Source organism: Vipera ursinii (genome assembly GCF_947247035.1).
Source record: "Vipera ursinii genome assembly, chromosome: Z".
Lineage (NCBI taxonomy): Eukaryota > Metazoa > Chordata > Lepidosauria > Squamata > Viperidae > Vipera > Vipera ursinii.
This window is the reverse complement of record NC_139517.1, coordinates 32,041,411-32,060,819: the sequence shown is the minus strand read 5'-3', so window position 1 is coordinate 32,060,819 and position 19,409 is coordinate 32,041,411. Positions and strand designations below refer to the sequence as shown.

At 34.5% G+C, this 19,409-nt stretch overlaps 1 protein-coding gene across 1 annotated transcript in view; it reads right to left on the bottom strand.

Moving 5' to 3' along the window:
- Positions 1-347: 347 nt before the first annotated feature.
- TTLL6 (tubulin tyrosine ligase like 6) overlaps positions 348-19,409 on the bottom strand; it is a gene marked incomplete at both ends in the record, with an annotated part of 37,842 nt that continues 18,780 nt past the window's right edge. Inside the window, 7 exons of the mRNA XM_083378025.1 lie at positions 348-550; positions 2,506-2,866; positions 3,584-3,874; positions 10,818-10,971; positions 12,676-12,864; positions 15,495-15,676; positions 17,117-17,342. Of these exons, the coding sequence (XP_083234151.1) occupies positions 348-550; positions 2,506-2,866; positions 3,584-3,874; positions 10,818-10,971; positions 12,676-12,864; positions 15,495-15,676; positions 17,117-17,342 (1,606 nt within the window). The remainder of the gene's footprint in view (positions 551-2,505; positions 2,867-3,583; positions 3,875-10,817; positions 10,972-12,675; positions 12,865-15,494; positions 15,677-17,116; positions 17,343-19,409) is intronic.

The following is a 19,409-nucleotide window of genomic DNA, read 5'->3' as shown; positions in this document are numbered from 1 at the left end:
GTGCTTTTTAATAGAAAGCTGTTTCTTTTGGGCTCCAATGCCATCCAGTGCTTGCAAAGGATTCATTTTGACCCTGAAAGAAAAAGAAATAAATTATATATTTAACTATTTTAAAATATCCTATTTATTCACTAAACTTAGTGTTAAATTAATGGCAAGGAATGTAAACTCAAATCTTCTTGACCTGGTGTATAGTTTTAAAATTAATGCAACAGGAACAGAGCCTAAAGATTGTTGTAGTGAGGTCCTCTTGTCTTAAACCTCCAGTGCCTCCCAATATGCAGAATGTTAAGATTTCCATCACAGATTACCAGGCAGCCACCCTTGTTACCTGGTCTTCCTTTACCTTAAGAATAGGGACTACTTCTCACTCTTGGGTCATGAGCTCTTGTGGTCTGGCTGTTCATCTGTGAGATCACCAGCAAATCTTGCAAGTTGTGTTGCTGAACTGTTGGCTTCTGCAGGCTGAAGTGAATGTTATAGTATTTTGCTGACTTCCTGCAAGAAGCACTTCTGGTCCCTGCGGTTTCGCTGGAGAGGGAAGCACTTTCTGTGTAACATTATAAAAAAAAAGGGGGGGGAGTAGATGTTGTGATAGGTCATATCCAGCAGGATGCCAACCCCACTTTTCTTGGATTCAAGAAAGAGCTAAGAAGAATGAACTGGCAAGGAGGTAAGTGGGCAACTGTTGCAAGGACTGTAGAAGCATGTGAGTTCTCTGTTCTGCATGCTTCATCATTCACCTGCTTGGGCAAGAATCGATACATTATATAGTTTTATTATTACTAGTATATTTCCTTCCCTTTCCTCCCTATTATCAGCTGCAAGGTTGGCAGCATATATTTGCTATGCCTCATCAATCTCAGCTCTGTTTCAAAGAAAAAGAATATATATCACTGCAAACCATAAACTAAGAAAGCCTACAAGCCAAGCTCCCCCTTCTCTCTGCAATCACAACTGTGGTAAGAAAGATTTGGAGTAGCTTTCCAAAACCTGTCACCAGATGTCATGCTATGGCTTTCATCATCTATTTATTAAATTTATATGCTGCTGTGTGAGTTCGTCCATCATCCATCATCCATCATCCATCATCCATCTATCTATCTATCTATCTATCTATCTATCTATCTATCTATCTATCTATCTATCTATCTATCTATCTATCTATCTATCTATCTATCATCAGACCCATGAAGATTGGAAAGTAATGGAAGCTGTCATCCATTCCAGAACATCTGAATTGCCCAATTGAGGAAGGCTGGTTTGGAATCAACTGTCAACAATCTTTTCAGGTGGCAAGCATCATTTGTTTGAGGATGAGGCTCCCAACAATAAAATAAATTACAAATGGCTGAATCTCAAGACATTGTCAGAAGTTGGATAATTTCAGGTTTCTCATCCTCAAATCTCAGGAAGGGTCATTTTTGCCTGAAAGCTTTCAAGATTTTATCATACTCACCTAAAATCTCTTGAGATTTTTGTGTGCCCAAAATCTCATGCAATTCAGATGGAACAAAAATTTGGCTCACACATTCTCCTTCAATCTTCTCTATAGCCATTCTATATTAGACTTTCAGAAATCAAATGTATCTTAAACTTCAAAATTTTTAATTATCTTTTGATTTAAGCTTATTTAGGCAATTCACTAAATAAGTGTGCTGGCAATTGGAAAAACTATTTGACTTTTTAAAATAATGTAACATTTATTTTTCTGGCAAAGGACAGAAAACCTGCAAATCTAAACCCCAGTACGCTTTACATTTTATGTGAGCAATCCCTAATAAGGAAATAATTGATGGCCATAATAAAAGACCAAAACTCAGCTGTTCAACTGATAACTATTTCTAGGGCCTTGAAACAAGGGAAAGTAAAGTTTGTTCTCTGGGAAGACTTCTGCAGACAAAAAAAGCCCCCACAGTATGTATTTGTTTATACATATCCTTGTGGACTAGAAGAGGTAATATTGTTGAAGAACTGATACAATAATTACAATTTAATCAGAAGTAATATTCTCAAAGCCCAAGAAAAAGCTTCTATTTCAAGATAAGCATGCATAAGGTAAAGGTAAAGGTTCCCCCGCACATGTGTGCTAGTCGTTTCCGACTCTAGGGGCCGGTGCTCATCTCCGTTTCAAAGCTGAAAAGCCAGCACTTGTCCGAGGACGTCTCCGTGGTCATGTGGCCGGCATGACTAGACGCCAAAGGCGCACGGAACGCTGTTACCTTCCCACCGTAGTGGTCCCTATTTTTCTACTTGCATTTTTACTTGCTTTCAAACTGCTAGGTTGGCAGAAGCTGGGACGAGTAACAGGCGCTCACTCTGTTACGCGGCACTCGGGATTCGACCCGCCAAACTGCCGACCTTCTGATCGACAAGCTCAGCGTCCTAACCCACTGAGCCACCACGTCCCTTAAGCATGCATACAAATGGTGAAATCAATCCCTTCCCCCCTTTTTTAACTAATCCAAAGTTGACTAATACAATAGTCAAGAAAATGGCTCTCACTTGCTCGATTGCTGGAGCGTTGAGACTGGAGTTGACAGAGATGTTGTAATTGTTTTTCAGAAGATGTAAAATTTTTGCTGAAAAATTCTGAAATAAAGAAAGATGCTTTTCCCTTGCCATTCTCAGAAAAGTTCTTTCTGATTGCCTTGACTGCTGAGTGTGATGCTTTTTCTCTAAGATGATACTGGAAAGACATTTCACCAAATGGGTGGAAATTTTTAACAGCTGGCGTTTCACAGACATCTTTGTCTTTTGCAGTTCTGCTCCTCACACGATGTTTGTTCATTGTTGGAAAATGTGTGTCAGGATGACATGAGTTTTGTTTACTGCATGCTTTTCTAAATCCATTTGATGGTTGATGCTGGTAAGAAAGAGAAGGATGCTCAAGGATACATTTGCTTCAAAACCTCATTGATAACCCAGCTGTTAAGAGATCTAGAGAATGTAGTAAATAAGTATAGGCAACTTATTTTCAGATGGAGGCCACACTTTTTGAAGGTGGATTTTCCAAAATATTTGGACATAACATCACACTAAAGGCACAACATCACAGAATCAGTCCCAAATTTTTGGCACTTCACCCATCCCTTGAGATGCATGTTGGATTTAAATAAAATAAGTTTGTAAAATGTAATGAAGCCTTTATACATTATTTCATTATTTTTTTTAAATCTAACTTTGGGGCCATCAATTTTGGTGGTATAATCATGAACAGAGAGATGCAAAATAGCATCCCATCATTTTTTAAAGTTGTATGTGGCCGTGTTTATCTTAAATATATAATGTGACTAGACTAATTTTTTATCTTAGTGATTAAATCAAGGTAACCTTACATTCTACTAAATATTAGTATTCATTCATTTCAGTAGGACAGCCTAAACCAAAGTGCAAAGTGTATATAGTTCCTTTATCTTTGATTTCCAACCTTTACTGCTTTCACAACATGAAGCCAAGACAAAAAAAAGATCCTGAACAATTTTTGGTTTAAAAGTTTTCTCTATTTGTTGCCCAGTGTGGTGTTGTGATCTCAGAAACAGTGCAGCGATAATGTTGCCATACCTGTTGATTTATAACTTACTTTTGTTTTAATGTTCATATTAGTTGCAGAACGGTGACCATTAACGGTATTCTTCAGTTCTGGCCTGGAATTAGATTGTTCTGGAGTGCTGGATGAATTCTGCCATGTCAAATCAGGCACAGAAGTGTAAGGCCTCACTGGATAATTTGCAGAATACTCTGGGCTGTCTGTTTCAGGGCTGTTATTTGGGGAAATACTTGAAGATTCACAAGTCACTACTTTCTTGGGCTCTTGTTCATCCAAAAAATGTTCAAGCAGGAGAGCAGCCTCAGGTCCAGATTCTGAACAAATCTGAGTCTGTGCGAAAATAGAAACGCAGCCCCAAACAATATTATAATAGTGATGGCCAGTAAATTCAGAGCAATAAGTGTATATATATATATATGTGTGTGTGTATGAGATCAAGCCTGCTTAGTGTAAATTTCATTGACATTGACAATATGCACAAATGTATACATTAAAACAACATCAAAAACATAAAATTGTGACTTTTCAAAAATATTATGACTTAAGTGCTGAATAAATTGCAAAGATGCAATTGTTTGGTTACACAGTTCTCATTACTGTAAAAAACAAGTTTGAAGATTATTTTTTTAAAGCTCGGTATATAACTTTAATTAGATTTGGAGGCTGAAAAATATTTTGTCACATAAATTTAAGCAATTTGTTCATTGCTTAAAAAAATCTATCTTGAATTCCAAGTTCAAGGAAGATACACTCAACAGAACAGTATAAGAATCAAAAGAAGAGAGAACCTTAACTTTTATCTGTTGAAGCTTCACTCCAGCTAATGTGGTCAATTAGATTGATGGAGCTCAGGAACATCTGAAGGGCCACATTTGGTCATTCTTGCAGGAAAAAACCCAATAGCTCTTCATGAGATTTAACTGACTGTGAAGGGAAAGCTTCACGAGCATAACCTTCAACTGAAATCTGCTTTTCTCTCTCACACATCTTTTCCCCAAAATCTCAGACTACTTCCTAAGTAGTTTTTTTGGAATACTACACACAGCTTTCCCTTCTTATTAAAACATGTCAGAAAATCACATTGTTTCTCTGATTATCTTAACCATTTAGACATATAATAAACTTCAGTCTTATTATGAACTGACTAGATTGCATTAAAATGAAAAAGGCCAAGCAGAGAATGGATTAAGATAGAATAAGCATATCCCAAACCCTAATATACAGATTGAACATTTACCACATCTAACTTTAATGCTATTATTATTTTATTAATTTTCTTAATGCTATTATTTATTATTATGTCTAGAAGGCATTAATACAAAAGTGAAAGAAGCTGTGGAAACTATGGAGATCATATAATTATGATTAGAGATTGTATAATTTATGTTCAAGAAGCCTCAAAATCTATGTTCTTATGAAATTCTTCTGCAAAGCCATAGGGTGAACTTTTTGGTCCTCATACTGTGGTCTCACCTCTTTCCCCTGGGATATAGCTTAGTATTTTTACTGATATCACTTATCTTTTAAGTGATACCTCATCTGGCATCATTCCCCTGACACCAGTGGATGTCAAAGAGATTAAAGTTCTCATACCCAGCTATTTTTTGAATAAAACGTTTTTGAATAAAAAGATAAAAATAAATTAGAATAACTCAGTAATCCATATTTTTCAAAGTTATGGCAGAGGTCAATATTTGTAGACAATACTGGTGATAGTCATGATGATGGCTGATTGTAACTTTGGAGAAGCAAATGTAAAGAACAGAAATGAAATATGAAACAAATACACAACATTTCACAAAATTAAAACAAAGGGGAAAGATGCATTAAAGATCAGAAGGAATAAATTAAGTCTAATATTTTGGAGTGAAATTGATGCATACATATATAGAGGGGAAAACAAAAGATTAATCATTAATGAAAAGGATAAAATATATGTCAGTAGGTATTAGCTAATGTCATTTAGATTGCTCTGGGTGCATATGATAATAGGAATACATATACTAATGAGAACCACATGCTATTAAAGTGAATGTTCTTAACGAAAGTTTTGAACTATGCAACACTCTGAATAAATGCAATCTATGGGAAAAATTATTTTGATAGATGATATGATTGGATGAGTGGGAATGAGATGAAAAGGCTTTTAACATCTCTCATAAATATGATTTAATTTAATTTATTTAATTTATTAATATTTCTATACCGCCCTTCTCCCGAAGGACTCAGGGCGGTGTACAGGGCAAGAATAAAATACAAAATTACAAAAGTTAAAAGAAATTAAATACATGCCCGTTAAAAGAACAATTAATACATAATAAATAACCCCAATAAAATAATAATAACCCCCCCAATCCCCCCTCAGGCCAGGCCGGCTTGTTCGAACAAGTATGTTTTTAGGTCGCGGCGGAAGGAGCGGAGATCGGGCGCCGTCCGGAGCTCAACTGGTAGCTGGTTCCATAATTCTGGGGCGCCCACAGAGAAAGATCTCCCCCTGGGGGCCAAAATCTACATTCTCTGACCGGTGGCACCCTGAGGAGGCCCTCTCTGTGGGAACGCACAGGGCGGAGGGAAGTTGATGCCAGCAGCAGGTGTTCCCTAAGGTACTCCGGACCCCTGCCATGTAGGGCTTTAAACACCATTACTAGTACCTTGAATCTCACCCGGAAGACAACTGGCAACCAATGCAGCTCATGGAGCAGAGGTGTAACGTGGGAGTATCGGGAGACTCGCAACACAACTCTCGCGGCTGCATTCTGTACCAGTTGGAGCCTCCGGGTGGTCCTCAAGGGAAGCCCCATGTAGAGAGCGTTGCAGTAGTCCAGACGAGAGGTCACGAGCGCATGAGTGATCGTGCATAAATCATCCCGGCTTAGATAGGGCCGCAACTGGCGCACCAGGCGAACCTGGGCGAAAGCCCCCCTAGTCACAGCCACCATGTGATCTTCCAAGGTGAGCCGTGAATCTAGGAGGACTCCCAAGTTGCGAGCCCTATCTATCTATTTGCTATTCCAGTTTATGTAGATGTGCATCTCATGTATATGAGTCTGGGTGGCTTACAAATAATTAAGACAATGTAAAACAATCAGACAATATAATAGTTTAAAAAATATAAAATACAAAACATAATAAAATGCATACAGTTCACAGTTGAGGTAATCACACCTACAAATAATATTCAATACAACCAGGGCTTTACCACATTCCTGAGTACCCAGATCTGTTGGCTAAACTATGTTTTCAGGGTCTTTTGAAAGGCTAATTTGGTCCCTGGGGGGATGATGTTTCACAGGGTTGATGCCATAGCAGAAAAGATACCACCAACCAACACCTCTGGCTGATGGGAGCATGCCCCTCCTACCAGATCCAATGGGATGGGTAGATAGGACTGAACAGAGGTGGTCCCTCAAATAACCTGGTTCTGTGCCATGTAGGGTTTGATATTTTCTTTACCAGCAACTTGAATTAAATTCAGAATGAAGATGTTATAATCACAGAGCATACATAACTGTCCACACAACTGCATTCTGCACCAGTGGAAACCGCTAGACACTCAAGGACAACCCCACATAGAATGTGCTGCAACAATTCATATGAGAGATAAGCAAAGTATGAACATGGCCTTGAGGAATAGATGCAACTGGCATAGAACATAACATTTTGTAATTTTAATTTAAATTAGAAGCCAGGTATCAAGATGTATTGTAAATTTCAGCCTTGAATCCAGAGCATTTTCAGAATGAAAACCATAAGTTTTATCTCAGTTGTAAGCCATTCATTCATTCATTCATTCATTCATTCATTCATTCATTCATTTATTCTCACCTCTATTGTTTTTATAAATAAGTCAAGGTGGCAAACATAGCTAATATTCCTTCCTCCTCTAATTTTCCAACCTTCTGAGGTGGGTTGGAATAAGAGAAAATGATATCTAACTACAAATTAACTTTCCCAATGATTCCAAGATCAATTTATTTGTATCTCATTATAATTTCTGTAGCAATATATTATCCATTGCTGGTTTGCTGGGCCTATTGAAACTTCACTAGAGCCCCTGTGGTCAGGCTGTTTCAGGGCCTTCATGATTACCCATAATGACACTGTGGCACAAAATCAAGCCATACTTCACCCTCTCCTTAGTTTATTTTGTTATCACCTCTCACAACGTGGACCAGGGCTGGACTTCGAGAGTCCAAACAAACACAAGAACAAATGAGAATACACACAATATTGAGGCATCTCATTCTTGAGTCGTACAGAAGAAATGTACTCCAAGATAATAGAAACAAGATTAAGACCAGTTACAGAAAAACAACTAGCAAAAGAGCAGATGTTTTAGAAGAAAGAGAAGATGCACAGATGCAATTTTTGCATTTCAATTACTAATAGAAAAGAACATGGAATACAATAAGAATCTCTTTCACATTTGAAGACTAAGAAAAAGCATTTGATACAGTTGACAGGAAATTGACCTGACCCAATATGGAGTAAATGAACATCTTATTAGAGTATGCAAAAGCTTATAAAATGATTGCAGAAGTGTAGTTACAACAAACCAAGGAATATTGGAACCCTTCACTGATATCAAGTACAGCTAAAAACTGTAGTAACATCCTACGGTCATGAACCAAGAATGCAAGACAAATAATATGAGAATCAACAAAGAGAAAATGGAGGTAATGGAAATTGGAAGAAAAACGCACACCTTAAGAAAGTAATAGAGGGAACAAGCATAACAGAAATATCAATGTTCAAATATCTAGGAACAAGATTTAGCGAAGATGGTAAAATGGATGAAGAGATTAATATACAATGCAGTAAGGCAAACCAAGTATTAGGACAATTAGCTCCACTCCTACAACCTAAAGCTATACTGATCAGCACAAAGAAGCATCTGATACAAACATATTCATTCCCTATGTTACCAGTATCAAATAAGAACATTTACAATAAAACAAAAATGAATGTCAATCATCACGGAAATGAGATGTTCTAAGAAAGCTGCTGAAGTGACCAGAAAGCTGCTGAAGTGATCAGAAATGAGATCATAAGAGAAAAAGAATTGGCACAGAACCTATCTCTAAACTATAACAAAAAGAGCAAATGAAGTGGTTTGTTCACCTGGAGAGGATGTCCTGAGATTTCATACTGTACCCAGGCATATATAAAATGAGAAAGTCAAAGAACACAATGCAGACCCAGAAGAAGATAGAGATACAACATCAAAGACACTATAATAGTATCAAATAACAATGGTTGAGGCCGCAGAAGAGCAAGAACAAGAACTTTTTATCTCCCTCAACATCTAAAGCAGTACAAGAGGAAGTAAAGGAGAAGAAAAATGATTCCTAGCAAAAGCCTCAAAGTTATGCTTGTCTTCAGCTGAAATTGGTGGAGCTTAAATGTGCTTTCTATAATATATACAAAATGTAATTGGGCCATTCAGGGACTCCAGAATGAAGGAAAATAGAGACTATGTCGTAAATATCTACTATGCTTCAAATACAGTATGTTATTGAAAAATAAGTATTTACCTTAACAATTATGTTATGGAGTACCACAAAAAGGGTGTGGAGAAATGCTAATAGGAAGGAGGAAAAAAGACAGTTGGTATAATTATCAACTGAAAGAGATTTTGGATGAGAGAAAAAAATAGATAATATTAAACATTGCTGCAAAAAAGGAAGAGAAAATATATTTTACATTTATAGAAAAAACTATTTTAAAATCTTTAATCTACAATTGTGGATTAAGAGTCAATACAATAGGCATGAGTTTGAAAATTACTGTTATGAAACACCAAGATAGTTATGTTTCACAGAGAAAAGTGAATGATTGCAAATAATAAATAAATGCTGAAAAATTAGAGTAAGTAGATGAATCTGCATATTTTGGTAGAAAGTTTGGCAAAGACAGGCAAATAGATGGATTTTTTTTAAAAAAGATGTACAAGTGCTGATAGAAAGTTAATAGGTAGCATATGGTATGTTGGAAAAATGAATGCTGAAACAGACAAAAATATCTGTGTATAAAATGTAATTATAATGAAGTACTCTGTGCGATAAAACAGGAGATAATTTGGATAATGTTTAGATTATGTATGTGGACTGAATATAAAAATGAATGAAGCAGAATGAAATGAATAATATTGAGGTAATTTAGCCAAATAGACAAGACAAATAAGTCACAAAACAAATGTATGAAGGAAAAGTGAATGATGGATCAAGAGAAAGGGGAACACCATAAAAATTGTGGTCAGGTGAAGGTGATGAAATCCTGAAAAATAGACATGAAATGTTTACAGGGTGGTATATAAATCAGTATATAAATCTATGCAATCATAGTGGAATCAAGCATAGAAAGTTATGGAGAAATACAGTGGTATAAATTAAATTTAATTCCTCTTATCTCTATTTCTTTTAATTACTATTTCTTACCTCTTTTCTTCACTTTGTATAATACTGCTTATCCTGAAAGGAAGTAATGTGATGGATATGTAAGTATGAAGAATATGTTTCTAAATGAGGGCCACTTTACAAAATTGGATGGACCATTCTTAGACTCACAAGAACTGCCAACATCAGTACGCTCTGCACCAGCTATAGCTTCCAAATCTTCTCCAAGGGTAGAGTGCATTGCAATAGTTCAACCGTGAGATAACTAGGGTCTGAATGACTGAACACAGGGACTATATGCTATTTATTAAGTGTGGAGCTTTGCACTAGAAATCTGCACAAAACAGAACACTTTTGTAAATGCTCTTACGTATTTTGTTCATAGTATTCTAATCTTATTTTACATACACTGAATTAAAAAACTAATGATGAAATCTGCAGGTACTTTATCTGTGTTATCTCAAACTCACTGAAAGAACAGTTGTTAAAATGCTAAATAAGCAAAATGTTAAAGAACCAATTAGCATTTTAGTTGTAAAATGATAATGATTCCTACTGTTACTAGAAAGTGGAGGGAAACCAACCATACTGAATAATGGGCAAGTTGGCTCTCAGCTTAATTAATTTATGAAAATATGCATTAATTCATTCTCACTGAATTCATTCAAAATTGAAAATGAATTTAATTGGCTGTAAGAGGTTACTTAACTTGAGAATATGATCTATTTTTAGTTTTGTGATTTTGTTCATTGCAATTGGTTTATTAAAAATTAAATCACAGAACTAAAGCCTTTTTGCTTTCTCATTTTTCAGAGGTTCCTATGCAAAAAAAAAAGAATTTATCAGCTAAAATGTTTCTCTATTATTCATACCTGGACAGAGACTGGCAGTACAGTTGATCTATTTACGGTCCTTGGCCTAGGAATCTTTGCTTTTTCTCCACTGGACTCTCCTGGGAATTCACTCTTCTTTTCTTTCAATGTAACTTTTTGTTCTTGTTTGAGACGCAGTTCCTGCAGCTGATGCCTATTTATATCAGTTCACCAAAAAGTTATACAACAATTACACTAGGAAGGAAGGTTCAGTGCCAAACACTGTTGATTTATGATAATTAATTTGTCTACTGGTGGCTTTTCAAACATCCAAAACAGGTCATGGAGGTCAGAATCAGGATAAGGAAGGACACAGGAAACCTATTATCAGAGATCAGATGATTATTAATGCAACGTTGGGTAAATATTTGCAAATAACTTGCAAGAAATCGGGTAATGACTGAGTACTATAAATGGCTTCATTGTAAAACAAGCAGGCAAAGTTAGAAATTCCAGCAGTTAGAATGATGGGCAAAGAAGGCAAATGGATCTGTGATTTTAGCTTGAAGCAGCTTTCATGCTCAGTTAGTTTGACTTTTAACATGTGTGGATGCCACTTCCCGAAGTCCATTCTGAGCCTGGTCAACAAAAAATTAGCTACCGGTTCTGCCGAAGTGGTGCGAACTGGCTGAATCCCACCACTGATTTTATAGCACTAGGAGTGTTTCCTACAATCCTTAGCAAAATGAGTTTTAAAAACAAGTTTAAGGACTTACATTTTTTTCTTTTTTCAGAATAAAGAGGAAAAGGGTGACTGGAACTTTGATTTTGGAAAGTTACCAAAAAACCCCCTAAGGATCCAGATGGATTTGAAATTAATTGTGGAATTAACTATAAGAATCCTTGTGAGAAAATGTTTCTGTTTTGAATTCTCTTAAAAAAAACAAACTTGATAGAATGGGACTTTGAACATTGGATATTAGAGGGAACCAGAAGAAACTAAAGACTGAAAAAGAGAATACTTAAATTTGATTTACTAATACAGAATAGAACAAGATATTTTTACATTGGAATATTAAGGGATGTTCGTGAACAATGGATCCAGAGTTAATTTTAAGTGTTTCTGCCTCTTTACAGACCGTGTATTTAAAATATGTTACCAGATGAGACTGATCTAATGAATTTAAAAATTAAAATTAAATTAATTTTTTTATTAAAAATTTAAAATGACAGGCTACAAGAATTTTTATTTTATTTTAATTCCATTTATATCCCGCCCTTCTCCGAAGACTCAGGGTGGCTTACAAGCTTAGCAGTATGATTGGGCATTCAAATTAAACTGGCTAAATACTGTAATTAAAAGGAATGTACAAAATATATTTGCATACTTTTCTATATAAAATTTACAAATGAGACTTGTTAAAATTTGAAAAAATTTGTGAGAAGGAAAAGGAAAGAACAAATAAAAACAAATTAAGGTCAAGGTCATTATTTGATGGGACTAAAACTCAAGATTATCAAAAGTAAAAGGAAGGAACATAAAGTTGATTTATATGATCAAGATTAAAATAGATATATTGTTACCTCTAGTAAGACCTACACACTTTTGCTGATTAGAATTAACAAGGTTTTAAAGGTTAGTTTATATATAAGAGATAGAGTATGGGAAGAATCATTTGTTGTGTTTTAAGAGAAAGTGGTAAGTTATTAAATTGTTTATGTTTGTTGTGTTGAAGGAAGAAGTCATTTCATTATATCTTTTTTTACAATATTCTTACTTTTCTTTTTATTTCAAAATTTCTTTTTTCTTTTATGCATTTCCTATTCTTATTCTTTTTTTAGTTTGCAATTAGTTTCTATTTTTGTAATTGTAATTTTTAATAAAGTTACTACATAAAAAAGAAATGCTCTTTCTTACCTTGCATACTCTTCACGAGCTCTGGAAGCTGCTGTTTCCTGGAAAAGTGAACTATTCTGTTGGAAAAACCTATCATATCTGACAGAATCAGAATTGGGATATATTCGGCGATAACCTCCTGTGTTGTTTTCTTCATAGATCTCTGCTTGTTGAAGCCACATAGCCTGGCAGTTCTTGAATTCCTCGGCTCTGACAAAACCACCCAAAAACTGTTAACATTTTAGAGTGGGAGTTTTTCCATTTCAATTTTCTGCTGTTCAAATCATATTGTTAGCTCTATGCATACTGGAATAAAACTTTTTCACTTAGCTTTTAAGCATGCAAATATCTTGCAAAATATCTTCTGATCTTTTTGCTCTTGCTTACTAGACAGAAATTTCTCAGTCACAAAGGTGGATAATTAGCCTTGCCCTCTCCACCTTTTCTCTTCCGGGGAAAACAAGGCAGAAAAGGCATAATGAGCAAGTTCCTCCACAAGACACAACAGGTAGCATGGATGAAAGGAAAATTGAATGCTGCCAAGTCTGTGGCAGAAATTTACACAACTGTTTCTATTTGTTCTTTTCAAGCTTAAAGGAGACCTTTAAAAGAAAACATTTTTAAAAATCTTTTCTTTTTTAGGAAAACAAAAGCCACAACAGGACTCAAATATATTTTATATGCATGCCAGATAAATTTATAAGTTTGTCACACTGCTAAAAAAATGATAAATACAAATGTATATTTGATTGTGCAAAAAAATTTAAATATAGATGATTGATGATTAGGTATCAAGAATTAATGGAAAGAAAACTGCCTATTTTTCCCCCTCAGAATTATGACTTGTCATATAACAGGGATTCGTATATAACTTCTTAGATTTTTAGCTTTATCAGTAAACCTTTATCTGCAGTTCAATTTCTATTTACTAATATCATAATTTGGCCCAGATGCATTGATAGCATCTGAAATATATTATCACAATAATTTTTTTAATTCAAATTTGATAATAACTCGGGAATGTGCTTTGGATGGTTTTAAGTATATAGTTTAAATAATTAAGAAATATCATTGGTGAATATTACTACCTCTAAGGGCTTTGAAACAAAGAATTAAATATCCCATTTTAAGAAATCAGTGGCTAAAATATTAATGTAAATATATTTAATAAAATCTTTAAGGTTAATTCAATAAAAAATCTTTTTTCACATTTATCGAATAACTTAGTACATTTAAACATTTAAACATGTCTATTATTTTAGAAGTGTAAAATGGGAGTGAGTCACTTTCCATTATGATAAAAGGTTTTTTGTTTTTAAAAAAATCTGTAGCTTTGCTCATTTATTATTGCAATAATCAAGATTTTAGCTGGGTAAATAAACTTCTGAATTAGGTACAAAACTTGTAATTTATGATTACATGAAGAATTGTTGCACAAAGGTAGCAAAAATATTACTTTTTAAAGTTATTATTTTCAGCGCTAAAATCTGGACTATCAATATCCATTTCTTCTTCTTATAATGAAAAGACTAATATTATTTAAAAAATACATTGAATGATTTCATGTATGTATGAATGTTCTGTCCTTTTTTATCTGCTTGTTTTGTGTTCTTTCTTTTCCTCTCTGTCTCCTCTTTTTCTTTCTTTTTCATATATTAAAATAATACATAAATAAAAGGAGTTCCAGGACACACAGTTCTAAACAAACTATTTTGGGGCTCTGCAGAGCTCACTGAAATAGTGATTTTCCTCATGTTTTGCTCCGCTGAATAAAGTGGAGCATTCCACTTCTCAGGTGCACTTGAGCACAAAGTAGCGAACTAAGGGGAAGCATGCCTAGAGAAAGGTGAGACCAGAACAAAACTAAATAGGATTTAATTTTAATTTGATTCAGTACGATTAAAATAATTATTTTCTATATACTTTATCATGTTCTGCCACATTAAAACTCAATTGGGTGGCATGTTTTCCAGGAGCTCAAGGGGCCATGCTGAAGCTGCAGATATAGAGACTACCCATCTACTGTTATGGTACTGCAAAGGTCCCTTAAATTCCTCCAAAAAATAAAATAAAGATAGATACAAAAAAAGGGCAATGTTTGTAAAATGTTATGTCTGAATGCCTAAATAAAGGATGCATTTCTGCCTACCTATTTATAATTCAATACAGTGCAAAAAGGCTGGGTTGTTGCTTGCTTTTTAAATACTAATATTTTCAGTTGCAATGTTTATTTTTAATCACACCTGTATATTTTATAACTTTATCTAAAATTGAAACACAGTAACAACTATGGCCTGGCTGTCCCCGTTAAGGGTGTGAGCAACATACACTCCCCAAAACATACATGAATATAGTTCTTCTTATATTTATCCTTTAAACAAACTAAAATTAACTTGTTTTAAATTCCCTTCCCTTTTATCTGCTACAACAATCATCTTGCTAATTCATGCTGACCAGAAAACTATCCCCCTCAAAAAACACCCAGAATAACCACAAGCAGTACTGAACTTAGCCAAGAAATACATAATGTGTTGCCACAAAGTATTATCTAATATGTATCAGACATTGCAGATATGACCAGAGGATCTTGCTTTATTGGCATCGGTCATGTATATAACATAACACCCAATTCTGGCCCTATTTTTTATTTTAAAACATATACAGTATCTGTTTAACATGAGCAACCAAATAAATAGAAAATTGCATATAAATACAGTAACTTCAAATTATGAAAGCCACAGCATTGGAAATTTATACTATTTAGAGATGCTTTGCAAGTGGATTATAAATGTTCATTGCCACTGTCCCAGAAAGTACCGGTAGTTTAAAAAAATTCAAACCTGGCTTCGCGATTACGGCACTGCTTGAGAAGCCTTTCTTTTCCTCGTCGTTTCTCTACTTCCAAGATTTTGCGTTTATCGCATGCTCCCAAGTTGATCAATACCAGAGTGTCATATAATAGTTGGTCTTTCACTTCTTTATCCAGCCATGAATCAGTACTGAAGCTTGGAGAATGATTCACCTACCACCATAGAAAATGAATGTATTTGTAGCTGCTGCAGTTTTGCAATAAAAAGCAAGTGTTTTGGGGAGAACAGAGAAGAAAGAAAAGCTTCTAGAGTTGATGACCAGCAACTGGGTTATGATACCTTCCAACTATGATCAGCTACGGTAATCATCAAATTGCATATCTGACCATATAGAGATTCAAATATGAGTAAATATTTTTTTCCCAAGCGCTGAGTTTACTTATTACATGCTCTTCTCCCTCTGTGTTCCAAAAACGTAAGAAGAGTTGTAGGATCTTTCTCCGTGGCCTGGAAATGTAACAGCCTTTGCTGAGACTTTCATGAAGGTTACACCAGCAGATCCTTTTTATAATTAATTTTTATATTGATATAGGGTGATACAAATTTAATATAAAAACCTGGAAGCAGAAGCTAAATAAATTATATTTTGGAAAGGATATTAGATAATAGTAATATACATTTGAATTCAAGATGTAAAATCTTTGGTATTGATCTCAGTCTTGGTACAATGTTATTTACTATAAATATTAACAATACAATTGTATAAATTTGCATGTGTAATAGATAGTATTATTTTCTTCCTTTTATCTCTTTCTAATACTAACATCACACCAATTCCTTTGTTAAAAGATTAGAAAGCTAAATATATAAAACAAAAGAAATATATTGTATTACATTACTGTAATTGATAAGCAATAGGTTCAAACTAAAGAGAAATATTTCAGGGCACAAATTTTAACCAGTCTCTGAAAATCTCACTGCTGGACTTTTAGACAGATCCAACTAAACAAGAGGATAATTTACAGTTTAAGCGGTAATTTTCTTCCCAAATTATCAGGTATAGAGAGCATTAAAAATAATTATTAACTATCATCCTCAAGACTGGCATAGAATGTGACTGGTTACACTATGAGGAACAAAATGTAGTTAGCTAGATAAATTATTGCTCTGATTCTTCTAGCAGATTTTTTATACAACCAATTGAGTTTTCCCAACTGGTAATTCCCAAACACAAAATTGTTGTTTAATTTTAAAGCAACATTATCAATTGTCTACTGCCATCTGCTGGTAATCCGTGTGATTGGAAGTATCGCCACAAGGCACCCACTGTTGAAGCACAGAGGCTGAAAAGGAAGACATTAAAGTAGAACTTGAGAAAGACATGGGAGAATAGAAGTTGTTGTCTTAACTCTAAATGAGAGAAAGAGTATTAGGCATTCTGAATCCAAAAATCCTTCCAGTGGACAGTTCTTGGAGCTACCAATGAGAAAATACAGCAGAATTCACAATTAAGAAATATTAAGCTGAAGTGGTTGAGAAAATAGTGAGTTGTATTTTTTAAAAACATTCTGCGAATAAGGAAGGCAAACGTCTAATAAAAGCTTTCCATGGAAAGAGCTGGATATCTATTTATTTTGAAAGAAGGTACATACCTCAAGCAACCATGGTTTTAGTTTTCGATCCAGCAAGATGTCAAATCCCAGGATCTCAAAACAAGCACTCCACAGGGTGTGGTTGGGAAAGCAAGTGAGATAATTATGCTTGAGGACAGGATGGGCTGATATCAATGTTTTAATAACAACATCTTCAATATCCTTCCATATTTGCACTGTATCATAACCATTTTGCTCCATGTACTTATTAAAGGTGGACAGCTTCCTTAAAAAAATGGGAAGGCGGTAGAATACAAGTAAGACAGTATATTTGAGAAATTCACTTCTCTTCCACTTTTTAATTAACCTCAAATTAACTCTATCTTCTTAATGCATATGCAAACCTTTTTCTTTCAAATACAAGAATCTAGAACAATATGCAATCCATAGTGTAGCTTTTGCAATAACTAATATAAATTAACACTTATAAATGACTTGATTCACATATTGTGTTATCCATAGTTTCCTGAATAATCCACAATTGGCTGAATCCATATTATACATTAGCTTAGAGCAATGTGTAACTTCAGGACTAGTCTGGCATATAAAACAACCCCATAGCTGAAATTACAAATTAGATGGATGAGACGGAGCATATAAGCATAGAGTTGAAGGGACCTTGGAGATCTTCTAATCCAGGGTAGGAATCCTTAAACCATCTCAAACAAATAACAGTATCTATAAAATCTTTGTTTTGAAAACTTCTAGTAATGGAATTTCTCTACGAAGCAGGCTGTTCCATTGTTTAATAACTCTTGTAGTCACTTTGGAAAGTTCTCTTTGAGTTTGAATTTCTCTCTGTAAAGCTTCTAACCATTAGTTCTTGCCCAACTCTCGAGCACTACAGAGAATAAATCCAGATCCTTTCTCTGTGACAGGATGCTGTGGCAGTATGCTATCATTTTTCAAACTGGCAAGTTTGGAAATTGCTAAATAAACTACATTACAGGTACAGCAAAATCGATACCTTGAATAAATGGGAATACTTGGTGACTTTTGCCCACTGTGAATACAGAGACCTATAGACTATCATACACATGTAAACTTACCCCATGTCCAGCCCAATGTTCTTCTGAGGACCTTATGAGCATGCAACAGAATGCAATCAATGTTGCATGCTTCTGGGCAGGCACTGCCAAAATTAGGCTTTTATATTTTTTAAATGTTATGATTTTATTTTTGTACTTATACCTATATGTAAAACCTGAAAATGATACAAATAAATATTTATTTCTGACAAATAAATAAATAACAAATCAAGGAGGCAGCTATGGTCAAATTTATCAGAAGCCATTCTGAAGCCCAGATACACTACATCCAGATCATTCCATAGCACTCTAATCTCTTTGCAAAAAGCATTAAGACCTTCTGGCACAACTCATTTTTAATAAACCCATACTGCCTTCCAGTAATCATCTTTTTCTTTCCTAAGTACTTGCAAACCCACTGCTTGATTATCTTTTCTATGATTTTTCCAGCTATTAATGCCAAGCTGATTGGTTTGTTAACTGGGTCCATTTTTTCCCCTTTTAAAAAAAATATTGGAGCAACATTAGTTCTTCTTTAGTCTACTGGCACTTCCCCTGATGAAGTAGATTTGTTCCTTCAACCCTCTCTGGTGAGAGAATTCAAATTGCCCACACTGTGTATATTTATTCAATGTTACATATCACATTCCTTTCTCTCTAAGTCGTTTTTCTAGTCATTGATAAAAATTATCTCACATTCTAAAACACATTCTCTTTTATCTTTAAAGTCAATCTATCCATTTCTGCACACTCTAAAAATTTCTTAATTAGTTCTTCTTCAGTTGGTAAATTTTCATTTTTCCAATGTTGGGCAAATAAAATTCTTGCTGCAGTTAGTACATGTAAAATTAAATATATACAGTCTTTCTCATAATTTGCTCCTATTATTCCTAACAAAAATAATTCTGGCTTTAAATCTATTCGTTTTTTAGTCATTTTCTCCAACCATAAGTGTATTTTTGACCAAAATCTTTTAGCTTTAGTTCATGTCCACCAGATATGGTAACAAATGCCTGGCTTTTGTTTGCATTTCCAACATTTGTTTGAAGTATTTTTAAACATTTTTGCTAATCTCACTGGTATTAAATGCCATCTTTAATAATTTTATATAGGTTTTCTTTATATGCCACTGCTTTCCTTAATTTAACATTTCTTTCCCATAATCTTCGCCAGTTTTCTAATTCTATATTATGTCCAAAGTTCTTCGCCCATGTGATCATTGTTTCTTTTACTTGTTCCTCCTCCGTCTTTAAGCTTAACAGATA